Source organism: Molothrus aeneus, chromosome 1 (genome assembly GCF_037042795.1).
Source record: "Molothrus aeneus isolate 106 chromosome 1, BPBGC_Maene_1.0, whole genome shotgun sequence".
NCBI classification, from domain to species: domain Eukaryota; kingdom Metazoa; phylum Chordata; class Aves; order Passeriformes; family Icteridae; genus Molothrus; species Molothrus aeneus.
In genome coordinates this window covers 21,680,392-21,704,843 of record NC_089646.1, presented here as the reverse complement: position 1 = coordinate 21,704,843, position 24,452 = coordinate 21,680,392, and the positions used below count along the sequence as shown (strand labels likewise).

Genomic DNA, 24,452 nt, shown 5'->3' with positions numbered 1-24,452 from the left:
AATAGATTTTACTGGGCAAGACTGCAAGTTCGAATCCCAATCCTTAGCATACTCCAGGTACCCCTTTCTTCCTTTATCTTTTTTTTTTTTCTGCTATCCCAGAAGAAGCAGTTAAATTATTCTAATTCACACATTGGATCAATTCACTGAAGGAAAAGAAGATTATCTTGAAAATATTTATGAGTCTCACTCAGCTGTTAAATGTCCCTCTAGTCCTTTAGCATCCCCTGTTTTTTTGAAGGAAGTTGTGAACATGAAAATGCTGTTCTTTTTCAATTAATTGCATAATATTAGCACATTTGCATAAGAATAAGAGTATTTAATACAGCCTGATAATGGAATACTGTTGGTAAACAATGTTTCATGTCTTGCCTAATGGAATCCCTTGTGTGTTAACACAGTTCACCATCCATCTAATTCACCCCATTAGACAATGTCCAGCTCTCAAACTGCAGAATATATGTACAGCAGCTCTCTCCAGCTCCTTCTGAGCATTCCATCAGCTACCTAATTTGTTTAATGCATTTTCAGCTCCAGCCATATCTAGTGCTATCACTAATGAAAAGCCTATTGTGTCGGATGGCTTCTAACTAAAAAATATGTCAGGAAGGCATAATTGTATTATATTCTCTCAGATAAAACAAGGTTATCTTGGAATACTATTGAGGGCACTATTTCCTTGTTTATTAACTATACAGTAGAGTCTAAAATGATGGCAAGCATAAGACTTATTGTGAGTAAGACACCATTTAGGCACAATGAGTGCCCACAGGAAGGATATGCCTGTGCTCTGGTTCAAAGTATCTTTAAAATCCCCTGTTCTTTTATTAACACTTATCTCAGCCAGCTCATCAGTTGGACTAATTTATCTCAGACCCTTAAGTCAAATGAACATTTTATTCTTCACTGGGCAGTTCAGAAAACACTGTTCCTCTAACTGATACTACAGTAACTTTAACATCTGTATTTGGCCTTACAAAAAGGTTATTTAAACTTTATTTTTCTAAGACAGTGGGTTTCAATGTGTAGGACTTGGGTTTGCAGGCAAGGAGTGATAAGGAGTCCCCAGGAAAAGCAAGTTTATACAGGGTATACAACAATGCTGATACAAGAAATTTTCAGTTTTTCTATGCCCTAAACATCTAAGCCATTCACACTAGGAAGCAAGAAAATAAAACCCCAGAGAAAAATCTTAACCATTAAGAACATCAGAAAATGTCTCCTCCAAGGATGGTTAAATGAGGCTAGATGAAAAAACATCCCACAGATAGTATAAGAAATTTAATCTCTAGCTCTCAAATGGCACAATAAAGTCCAAACTCATTTATTACCATGTAACTTGAATTCCCTAGTCACAGCAGTCAGGGATGAATTCAGCTATTAATTTGGTAAAACAATCCCCCAGAGAAGCATTCCTCAGGGAACTCAGAACTCCCCACAGAATACCACTGTCACTCACAGGACAGAGTTCAGAAAGCACTGGGCTGTCAGACTTTTTCTTTAGTGTCCCTCAAATTTCAATTCTGACTTTCCAAAGCCAGCATACCTTGAAATCCTGAGACTATCTGGACTACATCATCATAGACCATCAGAGTAGCTGAGCGTTCAGGAAGAAGGCCAAGGCTCAGTGAAGAGAACACTGTGGGAGAGAAGTGGTTTAAGTAGCACATATTTAAATTCTTATAACATAATCCAATAACAACAGCGCTTACTTTCTTCACGTTTTTCCAAAAGCAGGCCACCCAAACTATTAAAATCATATTGTATACATGACAGAAACCACATGCATTTTCTGAACCAAACAGTTAAATTGCCAGAGTAACTACTGAACTAAACAAAATGTTCTATGCTTTGACTCCTGCACGTCACACATGGTAGCTCAAAGCACTGGAGAGTGCAGTGTAAAGCAAGATTTCATGCCTTACATGAAGCAATTCCCAGCTCCACAGAAAGACAAGAAATACATAAAGAGAACTGAAATGCTAACTCAGTCTGGCTGATTTATTTTTATGTGCAACAGCTATACTTCTTACCTCAGGAATATTTTAATGAAATTTAAGTTTAAAGTACTTTGAGATGCTTACGTAAGTTATACAGAAAGGCAAAGTATGATGATTAAGTCAGAACAATTTGCTTTAAAATGCAGCATGTACTGAGTCACCACCTACACCAGGGAAGTGCTATTTATAGCAGAAATACTGTCATCCTACCAGTGGTGTGAAAGGGGACAGATAAATGGTACTTGCTGCAAGAAGTCTACCTGCAAGGACGTCCCTTCCCACTGGGTACTGACACTCCTTGCAGGGGGCTGTGTCAGTATGCACACACATCTTTGCAGAGTGAAAAACAGGATAGCATTTCATGCCAAGTTCTTCAGACCCAGAAGACCCAAAATATGGAAGGAATTAGCCACAGAGCCCACCTGCCTCCTGCAGCTATGGAAACAGTAAGGAGCACGACTGCCTGCAGTCCACATGTGGCTTTCAAAGATGGAAGAAGAGAAAACTAATGCAGACTAGTTATTTTTGGTAATAACTTGTTACTATTAATAACTAGTAATAACTGGGCAGCATCCCATACCTGGAGAGTACTCATCCTAGTCTGAAGTAAACGCAAGCTGAGGAAGGCATTCTCAGAAACAGTCAACAGACGAACAACACAAACACTTCTGATTTTCTGGAATTTTATGAATTTCCTCTAAATGAATACACATTAATTAATCCAAGAGACCATATAGATGTTAGCTGCCAATAGGAAGAGTACACTATTTCTGCTTTAAGAAATATATTCTCCTTTTAAAGATTAGAAATGTTAGTGTTTGGGAGAACTATGGGAGAAAGGAGAAAAAACTACACGAAACACCCTGAAAATAACTACCATCTAAAAGATGGTCTTAATGATATATATAAACATAAAAATAGAAAAAAATTACATATAATGTTATTGCAAGTACAGCTGGGCATTTTCTTTCCAATGCCCAAATGTGAAACAGATCTACACATTAGGCAACATAAGTAAGAAAGCCTAGTGCAAGTAGCACTAAGGCCACACAATTACAAAATTTGTCTTTACTCCAATAACTTAATTTGTATGAAGAAAGCTAATATAATTTAGACACCCTGGGGAGCTCAATACAATCCACCATGCCAACATCTTCTTCCATATGTGCCAGACTATAACGAATATATAACCTCTAAACTTCCCTTGGGCTTTCTGCACAATCCTTTCTCAGCATGACAATGACAGAAAGACACAGCTTTTAAGGCCAGAAGGATGACAGTGATGATCCAGCCTTATTCCTGTATAACTACAGCCTTCCCTGAATTAATTATTGCTGCAGATTCAATAGCTGTACCAAAACTTGAAAACATGTTGTAGAAAAACTCCAGTTTTATTTTACAGTGTCCAGTGTGAAGAACACACCACAGCATCAATGTTCTAATAAATAATTATGAGGGCAGTTAAACAATGTGCCTCTTTACCCATCAAAATTTATAGAGGTTCGATTTCCAGCCATTTGATCTTCTTTTTATACAGGCCTGCTAGACAGAAGAATTCTCTCTTACCCGTTTCCTGTTCTCTATGAGGGTATTGATGGACTATGATCAAATTACCCCATGAACTTTCTTGCTAATGAACAAAATAAATTAAGCACTTCCAAGTCTTTCCCTGTAAACTGCATTTTCCAATCTTTTAATCACCCCTGATAAAAGTCCACAGTTTTAAACATTCTTCTTGAAGCATGGATCCAGAGCTGGACACACATTTCCCTGAATGGCTATGCCAAGGACAAGTCCTGAAATACAATACTCTGCTTTCCCAGTTTTTAACCTTATTTTACAGGTAAACAATTCCAGATGAGCTCTCCTCTCCCAGAAATACCGTAACCATCATCCTCTGCTCCTAAAACTCTGTTTCACCATAGTGAATACCACAGTTTTCTATGACTGACTGTCCTGGTTTCAGCCAGGATGCAGCTGTTTTTTTCCCTGCTGCTGGTACAGGGCAGTGTTTTGGATTCAGGATGACAATAATGTCAATAACACCCTGATGGTGTGGGTGCTGCTGAGCAGTGCTCACTCTCAGCCAAGGGGGTGATCCTCAGTCAAGGACTTTGCAGTTTTCCATACATTGTCAGTGAGAAGCTTCAGAAGAAGCTGGGAGGGAGCACAGCCAGGACAGTTGACCCAGACTAACCAAAGGGAAATTTCATACCATAGAATGTCATGGCCAGTATATAAACTGGGGAGAGTTGTCTGGCAGGGGTCAACTGCTGCTCAGGGATGGGCTGGGCAATTGTATTGTGCATCATTTGCTTTAACTGGGTTTAACTCCCCACTCTCTTTTTTGTTAAATCTCATTCTTCTTATTATTATTATAACATTTTTCTTTATTTCAATTACTATACTGTTCTTATCTCAACCCAGAGTTTTTAGCGTTCTATGATTCTCCTCCCCACCCCACGGAGGTTGGGGAGGAGGAAGCAGATGGATGGCACTTAGTTGGTGACTGGAGAAAAACCATGACACTGCCTCTACCAAGGAATTCTGAACTGTGCTGTCTCAGCAGCTCCCTCTCTTCGTTGCATACACTGCTCCAAAAGAAGTGTCCTTTTAAATAAGGATTACCAGTCACAAATGTTTTCTTCCAAATTTTTTACAAAGAAAAATCTAAGCATAGTTAAGAGCAGACAGATGAATACATCTTCCATCATGAACACTTCAACAACTCAAGTGATGTTAAATTTATGAACTGTTAATAAGTGGAGTCATGGCACTGCTGATAAATATTTTAATGGAAGAAGAGATCTTAAATCTTTTCCTCCTACCATTTATCACTATGTAAATAAATAATCCTTCTGCTTAAACAGTAAAGAGGTAGTAATTATTTTCATTAATATAAGGGAAGTTAATTTCTGCCAAATTGTAAGAACAGAAAACCCTTGATGTTTACTCCTTGAAGCCACTACAACAGTATCACAAATTCAGTGGCTGCACAGCTTTTCAGCATAACACCATTACTAATGCACATTGCCTGTGATGGAGGAATCCTGATCCTTTGGCCAAGTTCTGCTACAGCACATTACCACCCTTCAGCTTTCAAACCTATTCCACGCTCATGGTTATCATTTTCCCATTTGAGGTAAATACGGCCATAGTTCATTTACCACAGCACACAGGATGGCAGCTTAAACACTGCCCTGGGTGGAATGCCTCTCAGAGTGGGGGATCTGCTCTGTGGGGGACAGCTCCTAGGACTGTTAACAAGCATTTCTAGGAAATGAGGATGCAGCTGTATGGGTGTGCCCAGACTGCACACTGCAGAGCCAAGATTGAGATATGCTGCTTGTTCCCCATCATTCAAACCAGCTTAAAAATAACAACAAAACAACTTGCACATTTTTCTGAAGTTCTATACTGTGCTAGTTAAAAGCACGATAGGCATTGAAATACAAACAGTTATTGGAAAGTTTTTTAAAGACTATAGGCATCTTAGTCAATACAAAATATAAAAGCCTAAGTATCTTAACCTGTATGTCATGTACCTTTTCAGGATTAATTCAAAGAACAACCCTATCAAATCTACATAGGGCATATCAAGGTATAACTTGTTTCTTTAATCAAAGAAAGGAATAAGTTCAAGGTACAGGAAGCAAAGTAAAGGACTCTACTTCCAATTAAATCAATGGCAAATTATCTACCAGTTTCAGGGGGGGATGATCAGAGGTGAAACTAATCTACTTTCAGAGCTAAGCTCACGTTTCAGCCATGAAAAGAAAGACTTTGTGGAACCTATACAATTACTGCTCTTTAACTTCAATGATTTACTAAAACAAAAATGCCCTGTTTCATTCCCTTCCCTCAAAATCAGTATTTAAGAAAAACAACAAGCAAAAAACTAACCAAACTCCAGGCTATGGAAGAGTAAATCTCATTCAAAAGACCATGGGTGTAAGTCAGAAAGAGACAAGACACAAGGCACGGTTATTGCATACTTTCATCCTTTAAAATCACATGAAGTATGCTGAGAAAGCTGCACTTCATCTAATTTAAAGAGAAGAAAACTCAAAGGAAATTTCTAAACAGAGTTACAGAACAATTATGGCTGGAAGGGACCTCTGGACATCAACTCCACCAAGCAGGAATTGTCCAGTTGAGTTCTGAATGTCTTTAAAAGTGGACATTTCACAACCTTTCTACACAACCTATTCCAATTTTGCTGCTTGTGTCATGGAGGGGTGGGTTGGGGCAGACAGACACACACCCCCAAGGTGCCTGTGGCAATAGCGAGACCTTTATTGTTTGAACCCAGCTTTACATGGCAGGTTTGAAACATCCCAGTCTACAACGCTCTTTGGTCTGCTCTTAACACCTCCCAGTTTCCTGACCAGTGAGATGTCTGCAGCTTAGGAAGTTCATGGGGCAATTTGATCATAGTCCATTGGTGATCGGTTGAAGTCCCTGTGTGTCAATCCAGGGGCCAGTTTATAGAACCTGGCTGGGTTTCTTACTTATAACTGAATTAATTGCTCAGCCACAGACCAGCTGTGACAGCTGCTACTGTAATGAATTGTTGCCTTCTACTTATTTGAAATTCTCTTGGCTGCAACTCTTTTCAGTTGCTTCTTATTCTTTCACCACACCCCAAAAGAGCCTGACTTAATCTTTCCTGTTACCTCCATTAAGTAGCTGAAAAACACGGTGGAATACAGTACAGAAAATGTAGAAGAAGGCACTCCTCTCTTATCTGAAGCAAGTGAAAGCAGATAAGTAAACATCACACTGAAATGCCTGAAGCATAATTCTGGGTTTGAAGAGATTCACGTTCCTTTCCCCTTCTGAAAATACATTTGCTACTCGACCTTGCAGCAAGTCACGCAGCCCTTCTGGCTATGTTGATATTAATAAATAAAATGGAGCCAAGGCATGGAATTCAACACTGCCCTGGGAACATATACACTATTTAAATATTAGTGCACTTAAAACCTCCCATGGCTTTGGCCCAGGCTAATTATCAAACTGGAGGTGTGTGTTAATTAGGTGAGATTTAAGTATAATACAAGCCTGAGACCACTCCCAAATTACATGGACCCTAATTGTATCTGAGGATTACAAGAAAGGCAGATGAAACTTGGGATAGGATCTTCATATAGATGTTACATCTCAAGGTTTGAAAGCCACCCTCAATCTGTTCTTTTTAGCAGTCAGAAATGACTCAATTTTTCCTCTTGTATAACTAATGTAAGGTTCTGAGACATTCTGATAAAAACTAACATGTAAGTATTATTGTTATACTTTTTTGCCTGTGGAAGAAGCAAAGCCATGCTAATTAAGTTAGTAAAAATCCTTACATCTGGATAACATAGCTGCAGATTAAAACTGTTTCATTGACATGGCTAAGAACTAAAAGACAGGACATTTTTGTACACTACAGCCTATGGTGCAGCAGTTGTTGCTACACCTTGGAAGAGAAGCAAGAATACACCACAGCTGCCGAAACAAGGTTCTTGGAAATAGAGTTCCCATAAAGAAAAGGATCTGGAATAGATTTCTATTTTCTATGGAGCTGTAGGAGCACCAACAGATGTTTGAAAACTCATGTAGCACTGTATTGAGGACCTTCAGAAGGAGAGTGAATCTCTGCTTAGCCTTGATGCTGCAGTTTAACTGAGGAAGAAATGTTACTATTTTTGGAATCTGCAGATGTTTCTCTTCCCACCCAGGATCTCAAGCATTAAAACATATCATACAAAACTGTGTAGCTTCCTTTAGATCCAATATCTTACCTCAGAAGAAAAATAAAGATCTCTTACCAGGCAATCTTACAGGTTTCCATGGTGCAGAATTTGGCACATATGCATGTTTACTAGCAGTCACTATCAGCTGATTGCCCAACTTATACTGAAACTTGAGGAAGGCAGTGCCATCTGCTCCTGAGGTTCCAGATGCAATGGAGATCTGGTTGGTAAAAATCTCAATGAAGGCTTCAGTTACTGGCTGATGGGTGCTGGCATCGCTTACATGGACCTTCAGCGTTACTTCTGTAATGACAAACAAGCACAGCGATTATTGTCTGAAGAGCTTCTGTGGGAGGCAGCAGTTAGAACATGCTGACACACCAGTGACTGAAAAGACACAGCTCTGACATTTTGGTGCCATGTATGACTTCTTATACTGGCCTGAAGCTCTCCATCTCAGGCAGTCACTCTTCAGAGACACTGCAGAGTCTGCTACAAGCCAGACCAGGTCCTGAATTATTGCCCAACAGCAAATTTCAGCTGTGGAACGATCTATCTCCACCTGTGACCCCCATGCAGCTGGGCAGCACATCTCCAGGGCAGGCAACACTCCCTTTGAGGGCAGCATGTCAATCACAGAGTACTGCTGTACTGTGGCAATTCTAAATGTGTGCTATCAAACATCCTGTGTTAGTCACAGACAGCAGCGCATGGAAACTCTGGTCCCTGCCTTGCCGTGCCTCTGCTCCAGCTAATCCTCTCCAGCAGCAGTGGGGAGAGGGAAAGGCTGCCAGTGGGATATGCTCCTCACTCCTTCCCAAAGCAATTATCTCTGTGTAGCAATGGAATGGAGGAAATCTGCTGTGAAAGAAGCCCAGGAAGAAAGTGGACAATAGAGCAGGCTGTGCTACAGTTGGATATTTTCAGCTCTGGTGGGAGAGATTGCCCCAGCTGGCACAGGACTTCCCTGGTGATGTCTAACCAAGATGGAGAAGGCCCACAGGATCATGTCCATGTCCTCAAAGCACAGGACATTCAGGTGGGATGCAGAGTGCTGGCAGTGACAGCAGCAGCCCTGACACTACTGTATCACCTGTCCCCACACAGTAATGGTGAGAAGCAAAGAAATGATGATTAAGGCAGTCAGGAGAATCATACATCCTGCAGATATGCAGGCTGAAGCCAACACAATGGACTACATTTTTCTTGAGTAATTTGCTGTTTTTCCAGAAAATAATTACTAGTTTAAATGTTTCCAGATGTACAATATTTGTCCACTCTGGGCACTCCTATGACTAAACCATGCGTTGTGTCACCAGGCTTTTGTTACATAAAATGGAGTGGCTTGTGCAAGACAGTCCCTCTGGAAGGCATTCTTCTGTATCTATGATTATTTTTCTGTGCCTACAATAGTTAATTGCCTCATGCTCTAAAGCAGCAGCTGTTGCCTTTCTGCAATAACCATGACTTAAATCCAATGCTGTGTTGAAAAGACCCAGCAACGATCTACTGCTTCCACCAAGACATTCCTTGGGTTCTTCTAACTTCCAGTTGGCCTCTTCCTCTTAAATGAACACCTCCCTCTCTCTTTTCTCTCCAGTGCTCCCTTTCTCTCATTCCCATCCTAGTATCTGGAAATTATGTTGTTCTTGCATGAAGTTCCCTATCTCAGCTTACTCCATTGCCTAAGGTAGTACATGGTATTTTGCAAACTCCCTCTTTGTGTCAGGAAGCTTCAGCCTCTCACAAGCAAGATCCTCTCCTCCCACTCCACGTGTAAGCGTTTCTGCATGTGATGCCCAGGAAAGAGGACGTGACCTCCTGTTCATATGCATTCAAAAACATTACACTGATTTTTACAGAACAGTACTGGTGGTACAGTTCTGTTCCATTACTAATGCCTTCTAAGAACTTATTTTGGTTAAAGCCCTGAGTCAGCCAGACATGACACCAAGAAGAAAACACAGAATTTAACAAAATCTTTGTGGTGAGTTTCAATAGTGAAATGACACAACTGAATATGGGGAGAAACACACTGTAACAACCTAGAAGTTTAAAAGGACATGAGGACCTAATACATAAGTATCAGTACATTTGTCCTAAGGGCATTTCAGCCAGAAAGATCAATATCTTGGGCCCTTTCATAAGCAGAGACCTTCTCTCTGAATCCTACAGTAATGAAAACACCAATATCAAGCAGCCCTGAACAAAAACCCCATTAGAGAAATTCATCATCATCGCAGCCATTGCTTTAGAACTTGGCAATGGAGGATGCCAATTTAGATGGGATCAGCATGAAATATATTCCAGCTATTAAAGATTCTGGACTTCTTCCCAGTTTTGTATTTAGTAGTCAAAGGTAGCCATGTACATTGAAAAGCAGGGTCCACATACTCTGGTGTCCAGCACAGAGTGCCTCCTTAGAAACCTTGCCTTGACTACCAAGGAACTTGTGAAATGTTGTGTATGTGAAAGGCAGCCACATTAATCAATGAAGGAAAATACATACACTTATGTATTTACAAACATGAGGACAACGAACCGTGTAAGTTTTAATTTTCAAAGTGAAGGGATATGCTTAGATCCAAAGCCAGATAGCTGCACTCTTAGCATTTCCCACTTTGAATTTCCTAGCAAAGAATGCAAGAATAGATGAGGTTAAGAATAACCTCAATGGGTGGTGCATTAAAGAAAACGCAAGAGAACAGGACAAGTTGGACATTGCTGTTAGCAATTTCAGTAACATGGTAGTTCAGCCTTCTCTAAAAACAACCACATATAAGGAACCAGGGAGCTCTGGAATATTAAATACTAATTAAGGAAGAGGGTAAGAAAACAACAGAAGGATCACATCAATTTAATTCCTAATATACATTCAAAATTCTAGAAGAGAGACTACAACTAAAATTGATCACGAGGAAAAAAAAATTCCTGTATTCACAAATCCATCTTTCTCTTCCCAAATCAGAGAGTTAGCTATGGGTATCTCCAATAGGAAATTTCTTTATCTCCCACTCCATAGCTATGTATGGGCTTCTGTCTGCATACTTCTCTCTTTCTGCATCCTCTCTCTTTCTGATAAGGAAAGACAGGGGCTTCCAAAATCCTTCTTCTAAACAGAAATGACAAAGGCAATCACCCAAGACAGAATACTGATGTCCTGAAAGGCAGCAGACTGGAACTGCTGTTCCAAACCACACAGTCCCTAGATCAGACACTGGGCTTGTTTTCTCCTTTTTGATATTTAACATGTTTTTTCCTGAGCAGATAGAGAAAACCCTAGCAGCCTGAACAATCCTAATTCCTTTTCATGTGTTATCTTCCCTGACAAACATGTGAAATGTATACAACTTGCTTAATTCAGGGCCTTCTCCCACACGACAGCTCCTTTTTCTTATCTAATGCAGCAGTGAAGTCACGAACGCTAAAGCTATGTTATCACTGTAATTTCCACAGCAACTGAATGATTAAAAGCTTAGAACTGGAAAGAAATTGTTGAAGAAAACATCCTCTCAAACAGTGATGTGATGAGAAAAACCTATAAAAAGAGACAGTAAGTTTCAGAATTGCTAGAATATATTCAAGCACTTCTTGAGGATCAGGGGAACTGGAGAAAGGAAATAAGACAGCAGAGTAAGGACAACAAGTGACCCAAGATCAGGCTGATCTCTAATTAATAGGGAAGTCTTAGATTGAAGACTAGGTATACTGGATGAAATCAATTAGAAGTTGTTTAGAAGACTTACTTTAAACTTAGGAATAGAGTATTTAAAATATCTGGCAAACTTTTTAGTTGGAACTCTCAGCAAACAGTGGGTATAAAGCAGGTACATTATTCCTGAGTTTTGCAGCCTACCACAGCAAGAAGTTCACACAGAATTAAAGACACATGAACTCAGAGAAGAAGCACAGTTGCAGATGAAGGCAGGGAACTGAAAGCACTGCAAAAGATGAGGGAAGCCAAGCCTGCTTCATTCTCACACTATTGTATGGACAGTAGAAGTGTTTGCTGAGTTCTGGAGGAGTTTTGTTCTGTGCTGCTAGTGAGGTCCTGGAGGAATGGGACATAAAGGTGAAGAGTGCTGATGCCTCCTCATTTAAGAGCAAAGCAGAGATGGCTGAGGTGATAGACCCTGGGCTGAGGGACTCACCCAGGGCAGCTGTGGTCTCTCTCACTTCCCCAGACAAGCCAGCCACAGTCAGGACAGGCTATGCTTGAGCCATAGCCCTGTCTGATGCACCTGGCTCCTGACTGGTGTGGTGTGAATGTGTCTCTTTCAGACCTCATCTGTCTGGCATGTACTTCCCTGTTGGCTGCTAGCACTGGTGGGCACAGGCACAGAGCCAGAGTCACTTGTCTGCACCACTAGTGTGTGTCCTGCCATTATATTCTTACAGAAAAGACTCAAGTCCAAAACAGGAACCACTTAGGATTACTGTCATTTCCAGGAGATAAACCACAGGCAAAAACACCCTTTCTGTAAGAGCAAAAAAGCCTGTGTCTCCCTGTCTATAAGTGCAGGTAGGAATGGCCCATTTGCAGATGTTAAATAGTGCAATCCTTCAACTCTGCTTCAAGAATCCTAAAGCTAAATGGGAAAAGAAGGTAAGTATGAAAAGAGAAAATAAAACCAGCAAATGCAGGGCTAAATTCCACAAAAATATGAAGGCTGATGTATAGGTATGCTCAAGCAAGTCTAGTGTAAATCTCTTCTCTTACAGTCCTTTGTCTTCTTTTAAACACTAAACCTCCTACTTGTTCTTCAAATGAGAGCAAACCAAAACTACTAGTTATTGTGAAAACAGCTGCTTAAGTGCAGCACCCTCCCAGTTTTCTAGTACTAAATTTATTGTAAGCTGTATAAAATCTCCAGCATTTTCAAGGTTATAATTTGGGAAAGTGAAAAAAAAGACCAAAAAATCCCTAAATGGTAGCATTTCAATCCAGAATACCATCTGTTTTCTTAATCTGATTTTTGAGATTTTACTAAGTTTAAACTTTCTCTGAGCAATCCTTCCTGTGCCATCTGCTCTATGAACCCTACTGCCTCTCCTGAAATACAATTAACCTTAAAAAAAATATTTCTTCACTTGTAACCCCTTCTTATACTCACAACTGCTCTTTACATTGCTGTGAACTCTCAGTTTGGGAATGGTTTCCTTTTTGGGAATGGCTGTCATCACTGCTGTCTTCTGTAACTAAACTCTTGAAAAGTGAAAAGCACTGGTTTTAGGTGGTTTGGGGCTTTGTTTGTTTGTTGGATTTTTTTTTCTTTTAAAGTCAGTAACATAACACAGAAAATAAAATCCTGAGTGACCTGAGCAAAGGCAAACTGTCAGATTCCACATACTGGAATAAACAGAGAAAAGTTATGACACAGATTGAAAATCAAAGATCACAATCCTATTTAGATCCCAAGCCTGCAATTTGGTTTCTGTGCACACACCCCTCTGTCAGGCAGACTCCCACTGACGTGTGCTGGACAGATGATCTCTTTTGGGAGCAGGCTGACACAGGCAGCTGTGATCACTTAGCTTTTCCTTTGGGGGTCCCTTATCCATGGACAATGTCAGGATATTACCAGAGAAAGAGATATTTAAATTATCTAGGTTTTGATTAGAAAAAGAAAGCTTCCTGCTCATTTAAAAAAAGCTATTATGAACTTTATGTAAAACTGTGTCCTCTGCTCTGATTGAGCTTACTGGCAACATGCCTAGCTTTGAATCCTACATGCCAAATGGATAAGCCTTTCTGTCTCTTAACCTTTTGCCCATGTGTGAGGTCAATCCTCAGCCAAACAATAGGATTTTCATTTATCTAAGGGAAAGCATTTTCCTAGAAAAGGAGTGTTCCCTGTGCTTTAGCCACAGATGCCAACTCTAGCATTTACATATTGTATCTTCCTAATGTGCTACATCAAGAAGGCTCTACTGACAATCACACTTCAAAATAGCAGCAGAGTAAGTTTGTATGAAGAAAAGGAAACATTAATGTAACATCCCTCTAGAAGTAAATAGACTCTGATCTTCACTGGTGTTGTCAGCTGAAAGTAAGTTCTCAAGTAGCACCTCAAATAGCAAACTACACGTGCTTGAACAAGATTTGGAGTGAATATGATGACATCCTCTACTCAGAACTGGCTCTGGCCCTCACTACAGGAAAATCAATAGTGCTACACAGCTCTCCCCTCCACCAGAGGTGACTCAGGTTTCAGCTGGGCTGAGTGTCCAGCACTGGTTTCCAGAACCCAGCCTTGCAGAGGATGGGACACAGGAGGTCTACTCAGTGCCTGTTCAGCAACTGGAGAATGATACCAAGGCTGCTGCAGTCCCTGGCACCAAGAAAAAAGTTCCTTACTACACTAGTCAGAAATCTAGTAAGGACTACACAACACATCTTGGTTCTCAGACCCAGATTCAGAAGGGATTTAGAAAGCAGAGGGTTTCAGAGAAGAGACACATAAAACCCAAGGGACAGTGAAGCAGCCTTGGGACTGGCCATCTGAGGAGCATGACCTCCTCTTCCTGCAAGAGAAGGCTGGATCACCATGCATAACAATGAAACTGCAGAAGATCAAGTCAGCTGAGGACCTTTAGTCTTGCTGACAGAGAGAGCCAACAGCTGTACACTGAACCTAAGCAAATTCAGGTGTCATTTCTTGCCAATAAGAGACCAGCTTACTAGATAGTAGACTCACTCAAGCTGTGAGAAAAAATGGGATTAACAACTTTAATTTTATTTCTAGATGTTTAATTAAGGCTTACAGTCAATGTTAAGAGTTAAGAGAATTCATGTTTGATTCCAGAACACTCATGAAGCCAGCCCAAGTGGTTGGTTGTGGCACTTTTTAGCACTGAAATCCGAATTTGCTGAACACTTTGTACTTTAGAGGTCCAGGGGATGACTATCAGTAGGGTCCTCCACACACTGGGTACCTGCAGTGTGATGACTGTAATTAACCCCACACCTCAGAAGCCAAGAAGGAACTTTCTTCCTCAAAAGCACAACTGATGGATTTCTGAGTTTTTCTTTAATTCCTCTCTCTTGCTCTTCCTCAGAAACAGCAGAGTGCAATGAGAACTGCATATTACACTCTTGGCTAACACAGAGAAGCCCCCACATGGTGCCTGACCAGAGCATTCTGCTCACCTCATCTCTGAGGACAATCAGGATCCAGGACTGGGGAGGAAGCTACACCTGGGTAGCACTTGAGGCTTTTTCACCCATCTTTGCAGCTCAAGTTGATTCATCCGTATTTCTCAGCTAACAATCCTTGCTGCTCCAAGTGCCTCAGGCATTGCTGGCACTGTGGCTGGTTCCCCTAGTGCGCAAGAATTTAATTTCCAGGGGACTGAAATCGTTTATCTTAACTAAAATAATTAGTCTTAATCCTCCATCTTCAAATACAGCACAGTTGTCTGTGATATGAAGGTCAGACAGGTGCCCTTTACCTCTTCAGGTTTAAAATCCATTCAACAAAGTGTTCATAAACTAAAATGATAAATACATTAATCTCACAATGCATTATGTCCTAGGCTAATGCACACAATTTTTAGTAACATGTCACAAAAAGAATTCTACTATATGAACTAGATCAATTTATGCCACATACAATGAAAACCAGGCTGCTATACAACTCCTCTATTCAAAGGGGAGGGAGGGGCAGTTACAGGATAATAAAATAAAGATATCCATCATGCAACAGTCCAACATGTAAAAGAAGATTTGCATATCCTGACCTGCTAGAGCCTAGAGCATTACCACCAAAATTAATTTCTTGGGAAAAAAGGTAGGAATTTGCTTTAATTAAAAAAAGTGGGAGCCATATGCATTATGCCCAGATGAGACTCCGATACCCTATTGTTAAGTGATTAAACAAGCATTTATAATTAACTTGAAACTCACACGGCTATGAAACTCATGAATAGCAATAGTTGCATTAACAGGTCTGCCTTTGATCTCTACAGGAACTGTGCATGACACAACCTAATTTCATTTCCAAACCTTGTCTCTTAGACATGGAATTATATAAAATACTGTCATGGAGAGCAGATGGAAGTTGAGTTTCAAAGCTCTAGTTTGCCACACGCATAATGTATTCTTTACAAGACAGGAAAAAGTAATCCCTACTAAAGTCCTCTTTTTTTTTTTTTTTTTGTAATAGAGTTCTTTGAAACTCTGTTTGGGGATCAATATGGAATGAGAAGTTAGTGCACGGATATTTTCCAGTTGCTCAGCACTAGAGTTCTCCCCTGACTCAAGATCCCAGCTGATTTGGTGACATCAGCTCTGAGAGGATAACACCACACTGAGCTCAGCTGCTTGGGATTTTAAGCCAACTTTGTACCTACTGCACCATCAGTCTAGTTTGGGAGAGGGCAGAAAGGGAAAGCTTGGATTTGCTGAGCCACAAAGGCACGTGTTACATTTTCTCAGAACAACTTTATCCTAAGTCTATTAATAAAAGTACACATCTGATGACAGCAGTTTCAAGCAGATGTATTTTATGTTCAAGCAATCCAATGTATGTTCAATGGGGCAGTGAGAAGACATGCACTTGTTTTCCCCTTATTTTCAAGCAGCTTTAATCTTAGGTTTAATCTCTAATTTCCAAAGCTGTTGTGAAAGCAAAGCTAGATATCACTTTGGAAGAGGCTATTTTTACTCGGGTTGTTTGTTTTCAAACAAACCACTGTAACAATTCAAACAAACCCATCTCAAGGGCCTCTCTACATTCCCATTGCAGCCTGCAGTGCAAACTTCCACTTTCCTCTCAGTAATCCACTGATGTAAGCTCATGCACAGACAGAGGTGAACTATTGCGCTGAAACTTTATCCAGGCACTTGCACTGTAGCCTTCCTTCAAATAACACAACAGTCAATTTATAATCACTTCATTCCTTGAAGAGGTTATTCCCAGCTGGCACACAGGAAAATGAAATTGTAGGTGAAGCTACACATGGTAACCATCTCAATCCTCCAACCCAGCCAGCCTGAGCAGAGAGCTCTGCAGAGTCATGAGGAGGGCAGCACCACTCTACTGTTCAGCTACTCCACAGCAAAACCAGGAGCATCCTTTCCCTCCCCACCTCTTTGGCCTGGCTGTGGACTCTTGCTCCTTCTCTTGGGCTACCCCACTTCTCCTTGGACCTGCTGCAGCTTTGGTTGCATTTACTAACCCAGCACTGCACCAGCCTAAGAAACCCAGAGGCTCAATGCCAGGTTTTCAGGCTGAGCTGCTGAAGCAAAGCAGCCCCACGTGCCAAAATCAGCAGAACAGGCAGGTGTGGGGGTGGAGAGTGGTGGCCAAGTGCAACACTGGCAGAGGAAAAGAAAGGATTTGGGACCACCCCTGCTGGTTCACAGGCATTTCAATCAGCTCTGTTGCCCCCCTTTGGAAGGGTACCTGCTCATCTCCTGACCTAGGCAAGCTTAAGGTCAATATTTGGCATGTACAGTTGTAGCAAATCTTTATTCTGCATTAATTCCAAATCTCATACAGATTCTCCAGTAACTTCCCAAACTCTACCACTGCATACTGGCACCACAGCAGTAAAATCTCCTGGCATTATAACTACAGGATGCTTTTAACAATGCCAGGAAAGGGCTGGTATGAAGCAGTATGGACTTTTGCCCTGGCATTACAGAGTGTTTACAACAGCTCTTGAACACCCAAAAACCTCTACAGTCAGTTGGTATTTGCAACTGGGTGGATGGAGGAGGTTACTGTTGTTTCCTCTCAACCCTGGAAAGCTTCCTTTTATTAACATCTCTACATGACACTTCCTGTGACTTCTGTCACAATGGTACCAACATTAAATGCCACCCAACTTGTCTATATTGAAATTTTCCTATCCTCCAAAATTAATTTTTTCCAAGTTTTTGAGATTTTTCTGTTCAAAATAATATTTCTATTTCCTCATTTGGAATAGTTTAAACATTTAATTAACCTGTGATCTAGGTCTTCTTCTAGATAATCAAGAAAAACTTTAACTAAAATAGGACCTGTTACAGTTCCCTTTATGCTAACACTGTAAAGCAACCCCAGCTTAATACATGGCCATTCATCACTACACTTTGTTTTCTCCTTCATCCAATCTCAGGCACATAGAAGAAGCCCTCTGATCCAAGTCAATTAATTTTTCAATTAATATTTTTGAACCAGGCTGCTGTACTGCCTATACTTCAGCTATGATGACTGCATATATATGCAGGGCATACATAACTGACTCAGCAACCAAAACCTGTGTCAGTTTAAATTACTGTAATAGCCATGGTGATCTAAATTCTTGGCAGGGGATTATTTTTAAGGGCCATTATGATTTCATGAGAAAAATAATTCTAATCAGATTGAAACCGTGAATTTTGAAAAATTACTTTCTATTCCCCTACACTGAAAGTCAATTACATAGATCAGAATTTATTGGCTCTTCCACAAATTCACAATCATAATGGAAAAGTACAGTTACACTGGCAACATTCATTATTCTTAGACCCACTGTATATAAAAACCACAATGTGACAATGAGGGTTTGACATGCTGCTCACACACCTTATCTTGCCTTCCAAGATGGGAAGAGCACTGGAGAATACCTTTGTATTTCTTGGTCTCCTTGCAGCTCTGATTTCCAGAGCTGCTTATCATAAACACATGATTACCACTGTAGCTAGAAATGAAGGTTTGGAGGTCCACAAACCAGGCTTTGGCAATGGGTGAAAGTAACTTGGGAGTAGCCTGTTTGTTTAGGTAGTATATATAACTGTCTATCTAACGGGGGTGTCTGAAAAGGGTAACACTCTGCTGAAGGACTCCTGGGGTTCACAAATCAAAATGCTAAAAACCAATGAAAAACCACAGCTGATCAAACAGATCACTGAATTATCTGTTCTATTTATAGATCAATCTTGATGTAAAATGCTGTGACTGGCCAATAAATGGCAGAGGAAGGCTGAGAGGAGATGGGCAAGGGCTATGTGCCCTGAAGCTCAGGAAATAATGCAAGCTGGGACTGACCACAGCTGCTGCAGACAGGGCTGACTGTGTCTCAACACAAATGGCACCCGAGGGTGGCCTTTGTGTTAGATGAACAGCTATGTCATTTGAATGAATCAATTGACTACACCACTGCTGAGTGGATCAAATATTTCTCCAAGTTCATTAAAAAATTGAGAATGTCTCCCAGAACTAGGGAAGGCATATATACGTGGCTCAGACCAGCAAAGTGTGTAAGAACTGAACTATTAGCAACATAAAAAAATAAAATCAGAGATAGTTGTGGGCTGTTTTCAACCCATGTATTCCTTCTCAGCAGCTGGTGATGGCCAGCATCATGATGGTGAGCTTATTACAGAGACCAAGAACATGTACCACATATTGGTGTAGTGACAGAGTTATTATTGTTGTTAATGTATTTCATATTAACAAAGTACAAATTACATTGGCATTGTGATTTTGGTATATTTTTTATCATTCTGCTAAATCAAAAAGCCCACATAATGTTAAATGTATCTTCAGATAAGTAAACTTTATATTACACATATGGCCTATCTACAAGAGCCCAGTCAGAGCATGTAAGATTCTGGCAAATGCTGACATTATTTACTAGTTTGTCCATTTGACAACATAAAAGACTTATTGCTTTTACTCTGGCATAAGCCCATTCTAGATATTTATAGCTGTAAACAGCACTCTGCTCAAGTTCTTTCCCTCAGCAAAGAATCTCTCAAATTCTTTCATTTTACTTTGTCTGTTTCTTATACTTGTGTTACAAAACACACATCTACTTAGGAGTAATACCATCACGCAGGGCTGCTGGCGTTTTCAGCTGGACAAATATGGCCACTTTCCCACTGACAAGCAGATATTTAGAACTGAAAACATTCCAGTGGTGTGCTCTGCTTTCTTGGCACAGACAGCAACATGAATATTTTGTAGGCTACTTAGTCTATGCATTAAGCAAGCATGATAAACTATTATTATATTGGTTTAAACAAACAGCTGTATGTCTGAAAAGTGATCTACTGTGTGCAAACAATGCTTAGAGGAGAAGCAGAAGGAAGGCCTTTCTAAATACCCAAACCACAGAGATGCTACACTTATATAGAGACACTGCATTCTGCATAATGCATCCTGCATTACCAGGATGTGCTGGGAAATTTGCTGGGATGCAAATGAAAAAGGAGATATACAAGACCAATAATCAATTTCTAAAAGAGTAAAATATGCTCTACTATATGTTGTGCCCAGAATGAATATAGTGTTAGCACTTGGGAACATGGTTTTCTGATGAACATGGCAGTGCTTGGTTAATGATTGGACTTGATGATCTTAGAAGACTTTTCCAATCTTATAGATTCTATAATTAGCAGATAAAAGGTTGATGTATGTTATGCACATACACATGTATGCTAAGTTAAACTGAAAACACAAGGTACATCTAATCACACTAAAAATGACAGCATCGACTTAGAAGTTTCCTTGACAGTACCAATTTTTATCACTTCCCTGAAACCCATCCAAAAACCAAGTTTACAGATACTTTCTTGAAGTTAAGAAAATATGTATTTCATGCAGAGGTTTCTCCTCTTTGTTCATTTGTAATTTATTCTGTTCTCACATTTACAAAGGAGCTGCTAAGAAAAATTCCAGTATTTAACAGTTAATCACTACTTAAAAAGAACTAGTCCAATAAATTTAAAACATATTCTACCATACTTTGTCAAAAATACAATTCCAGTGAGTAATACCATAGTGCTAACCTTCTAGTAAACATGTAAAATAGAGATACAGATTCCTCATCTTTCCTTCTCAAATTTAACAGCTGTAGGAAATCTATAAATACCATTTTTTAGCAACATATTCAGTGTCTCTTCAAGTTGTGTCTTATTTTGACATTCACTTCTCTAAATCACTATACATTCAATTTTAAAGTTCACATAATTTCAACATGTCCTGAGATTTGGGAAATCAACATTCCACAATACAAAAGTAAGGTATTCTTTCTGCTTCACTGAGCATATGTTCTAAATCAAAATTGCTCTACTTTTTTTGCCCCTCTTCACACTCAGACTCTGAAAATAAAAACCTAGCCCATATAACTCAAAGGATGTGTGTATGTATATACACTCACAATCTGCAGCACACACTTATACAGGAAGGCTGATTTATTTATTTCAACAACAGGTCTAACAACACAAGAGGTCAGTTGTTCTCTTGAGGTTGCAAAATGACTAAAGGGAAGAGGAGAAAGGACAGTAGATTGCTATTACTGCTCAAAGCCAGCCTGAATTCTTGTGCTACCCTGACAGCACAAGGGAGACTTCCAGCCATCAGCTGGCCAAGCACAATGTACACCCCTTTAAAGAGCATGGGAAGTGCAGAGGTTAGGAAACCCCACAGCACCCATCCTGAAGGAACCAGGGCTCTACTGCAAGGATGACAACAACCAGTTCCATTGCCTTAGATCTTTATAAAGACAAAAGGACTTTGGGTCCATTGCTCCAGTACATGATCAGCAACAAATACCACAGCAAGATACAGACAGCTCTATGTAGTTATAATAAAATTCTACAGACACATTAATGTCCTGTACTCACACACATGTGGATGCAATATATGAGAAACAAAAAAAATTTAAAATGCAATTGCCTTAAATGGCAATTTAAAACAGCTTATCTGCAGACTCAAGTTTCTTTCAGAAATGGCAGAGTTACTCTAATGCTAGGATGTTCAAGGTGAACGAGAAGGATTTTAACTTCAGCTCTGGACCATTCAATCAGATACTCCCATCTGAGTTGCTAGCTAAATAAAGAAAAATTGAAGCAAGTAAGAATTATTAACAGCTAATTAATATTTACATTTCAAGTTCATTTTTCTAGCCATTAAATTAATATTAAAATTAGGCTGAAATTATTTTGTAGTCACATTCACATGGAGCCCAAAATGCTTGGGTCTCAAACAGTACATGACAGCAAGATAATAGCTGAGCTAAGTAAAGCAACTCATAGTGTACAGCTACTCCTTTAACACATGATGATTCTTATGTTAGATGCAATACCAAAGCCAGGCAAAATACATTTCATATTCATTTCAATGAGTGTTCTACATATAAAACACTGCTGCCTACCTTGGAGTTTGGATTAGAAACTCATTTTTGTTACTGCCATGCTAAAACTGCAGTGAAGTGGGTGGAATTTCTTAAAATCTCTTTTTAACTAGGAACCTCAGCCAAAGTGTTTTTGAGAGCCACTGCTCCAATTCCCTTGGTAGAAAGGACTTTTAGAAAATCAAATAGGTAACTGTGAAGCAGAACGGGTGAGATTTCATGATCCACTTAGGGATGCAGTGCTAAACTTGCTGTCAACATAGAGAGTGGTAGAAGCAGATGGCTCTGCAGGCCATAAGCTACTTTTGCACCATGCCTCTCCTTTTCAACAAATCAGAGGGGTTTCCTGGCAAAATGTCCTGGGAACTGCCAGTTACATTAGCAGTAACAAAGCCTGGACTCTGAAGATCTGGCCTTCACCTTGACAGCTCTCCTGTTTCTGCTGCCCAGGCTACATCAGGTGCAGAAAGGGTCTGTGAAAGGCAGCTGCACTCCAAGCCAGGAATCCTCTCTGTCAGGCAAAGCTATTGCACAGCATCTTCCCAGCCTGGCTTCCTGGAGCAGTATAAGAATGTGCTCAAGCCTGAGGGTCTCCCCCAGGAATCCTGGTCTAGGCTACTTTCTGCTCTTGTGCTGAAGACTCACTTGGCTTAAAATCTGCCACCTCTCTGGCTTGATGACTTACTGCTGAAATACCTTGGTTAAGATGATATATTTAGACCCTCAGCTATTCATTTGCAGAACTGCTTGGGAAACACCTTACTTCATATTTAGCTACCTTTGTCCTGCTGTCCTCATGTTCCAAGACTCCATCGCTCACTAATACACATTCTTTTAAAAAGAAAAACAGAGAAAGCTGTGCTAAATGCAATTAACTGTAATAACATGAAATAAATTGATTTACACTGGAACAATATGTCTTGTTTAAACTTCATTTTATTTAAGTAGCAGTGGTAGCAAATATATTTAAGTAGCACACCTGCCAGAGTTTAAAAAGCAAAACAACAAAACACATGTACTTTACTTTGGCTCTCTCTACAACAGTTTAGGACAAACGCTTCCAAGTTTCACATGAGACTGTGTCAACATGCAGAGGAAAACAGGCTTCAGAAGCTCATTTTACAAAACGTACAGAGAATTTAAAATTACTTTTTAAAAGATGAGTTTTCATTTTTCAACAGCTTCATTACAACTCTTGCTACATTGCTCCCCAAAAGCGTCCTTCTAAAAATATGCCTCCTTTTCAGATCATTTGCAGTGACAACAGGAACACTGATTTCAGCAACTGTAACAGCTCAGTTGTAAAGTTACCAAACCATTTTGCTATATCAATCAAACCCAGAGTTACAAGAAGCCCTAAACCACGCAGCAAATTATATTGAATATCTGAAACGTGATATGATCATGAAGGTCAGAGTGGCAGAAGGCCCCTTGGTGAGTCCTGGAGCTCCTTCCTCCAGGGTGAGGATGCAGGTCCCAGCAGACTCACACAAAAGCAACATCTTCCTCCCATTTTGTGTGGGCAGCCCCAACTGCTCTTGCCTGATTCAATTGCAACAGTTAACAGATGGGACTTGATCTACTCCCTTTTGAAGAAAGCAATCACCTGCCAGTCTGTTTTGGCTTTCTCCCCACCATGGCAGTTTTTTCCAGGCTCCATACAAGGCTCTTGAACCTACAGATTACATTAAGAGTCACAAATGGCACCTGAAAAAGAGCAAGTCATGAGGCTTGACAGAGTTATACTGCCATTTTTACTGTTACTGGACTTTTAAATATATTTTAAATAGGATCCATAAAAGCAAAAAGGTCAATAAATACTGGTGAATAATAAAGGAAGTCTATTAAGATGGCAGTGGGGCTGCTTCTTGGTTTAGGGTTCTTAGGAAACAGTCACAGACTCTATTTAGGAAAAGGAGCTCTGAACTCAGAGAAAGAAAAGAAGTACAATAACAGAGTGAAAACATAATGAAGAGAGGGCAGCATCCAACTTTTGTATGAGTTCAATGAAAGCCTACAAATAAATTTATTCTAGCAGTTTTTTAGCTTGCAGAGAATCGACAAAATGTTTCATGTTCAGTGGGACTTTCTATTATATAAAAGAAGATGAGTGAATGTATCCTTGAGGAAGGAAAGGCCTTTGGGCTGAGCTGGCAGGAGCAGTAAATGGACCTTAACACCAGAGGTACAAAGCTGAGAGGCTGCCTGGTTACCTGCCACATCTGCCAGCCTGGGTAAAATGGGAGGGGACAGGAGGACAGGGAAAGAGGGGGAGAGTCTCCATTCACTGCAATAGGGAAACTAGAGTGAGGAGAGACACTTACACAAAAGTCACAGGTCCACAGATGTTGTCCCTCCATGTTCCTGAAGTTTAGAAAAAAACCCATAAATCAGTTTTTCTCCCTGAACACTGGACTCTCCTTCCTTTTTAAATCCTTATCACATTCCAGTAATTCCTGTCAGCTCTTGACTGACTTGGTATTTGCTCTTACTTGGACCAACCTCAAAAGTGACCCTGAAGTGTTCAGAAAAGCAAAATGCAGAGAAAGCTTCTCCTTGGTGCAGCAGTAAAAGACTAACACCTATGTGATGCCTCAGGCCCTGCTCG

The 24,452-nt window shown here is 40.2% G+C and overlaps 1 protein-coding gene across 1 annotated transcript in view; it reads right to left on the bottom strand.

Moving 5' to 3' along the window:
* FAM171A1 (family with sequence similarity 171 member A1) overlaps nucleotides 1–24,452 on the bottom strand; it is an 86,859-nt gene that overhangs the window by 29,143 nt on the left and 33,264 nt on the right. Inside the window, exons 2-3 of the mRNA XM_066552802.1 lie at nucleotides 7,814–8,041; nucleotides 1,547–1,639 (exon numbers count right to left, since the gene is read on the bottom strand). Coding sequence (XP_066408899.1) covers nucleotides 1,547–1,639; nucleotides 7,814–8,041 — 321 coding nt within the window. The remainder of the gene's footprint in view (nucleotides 1–1,546; nucleotides 1,640–7,813; nucleotides 8,042–24,452) is intronic.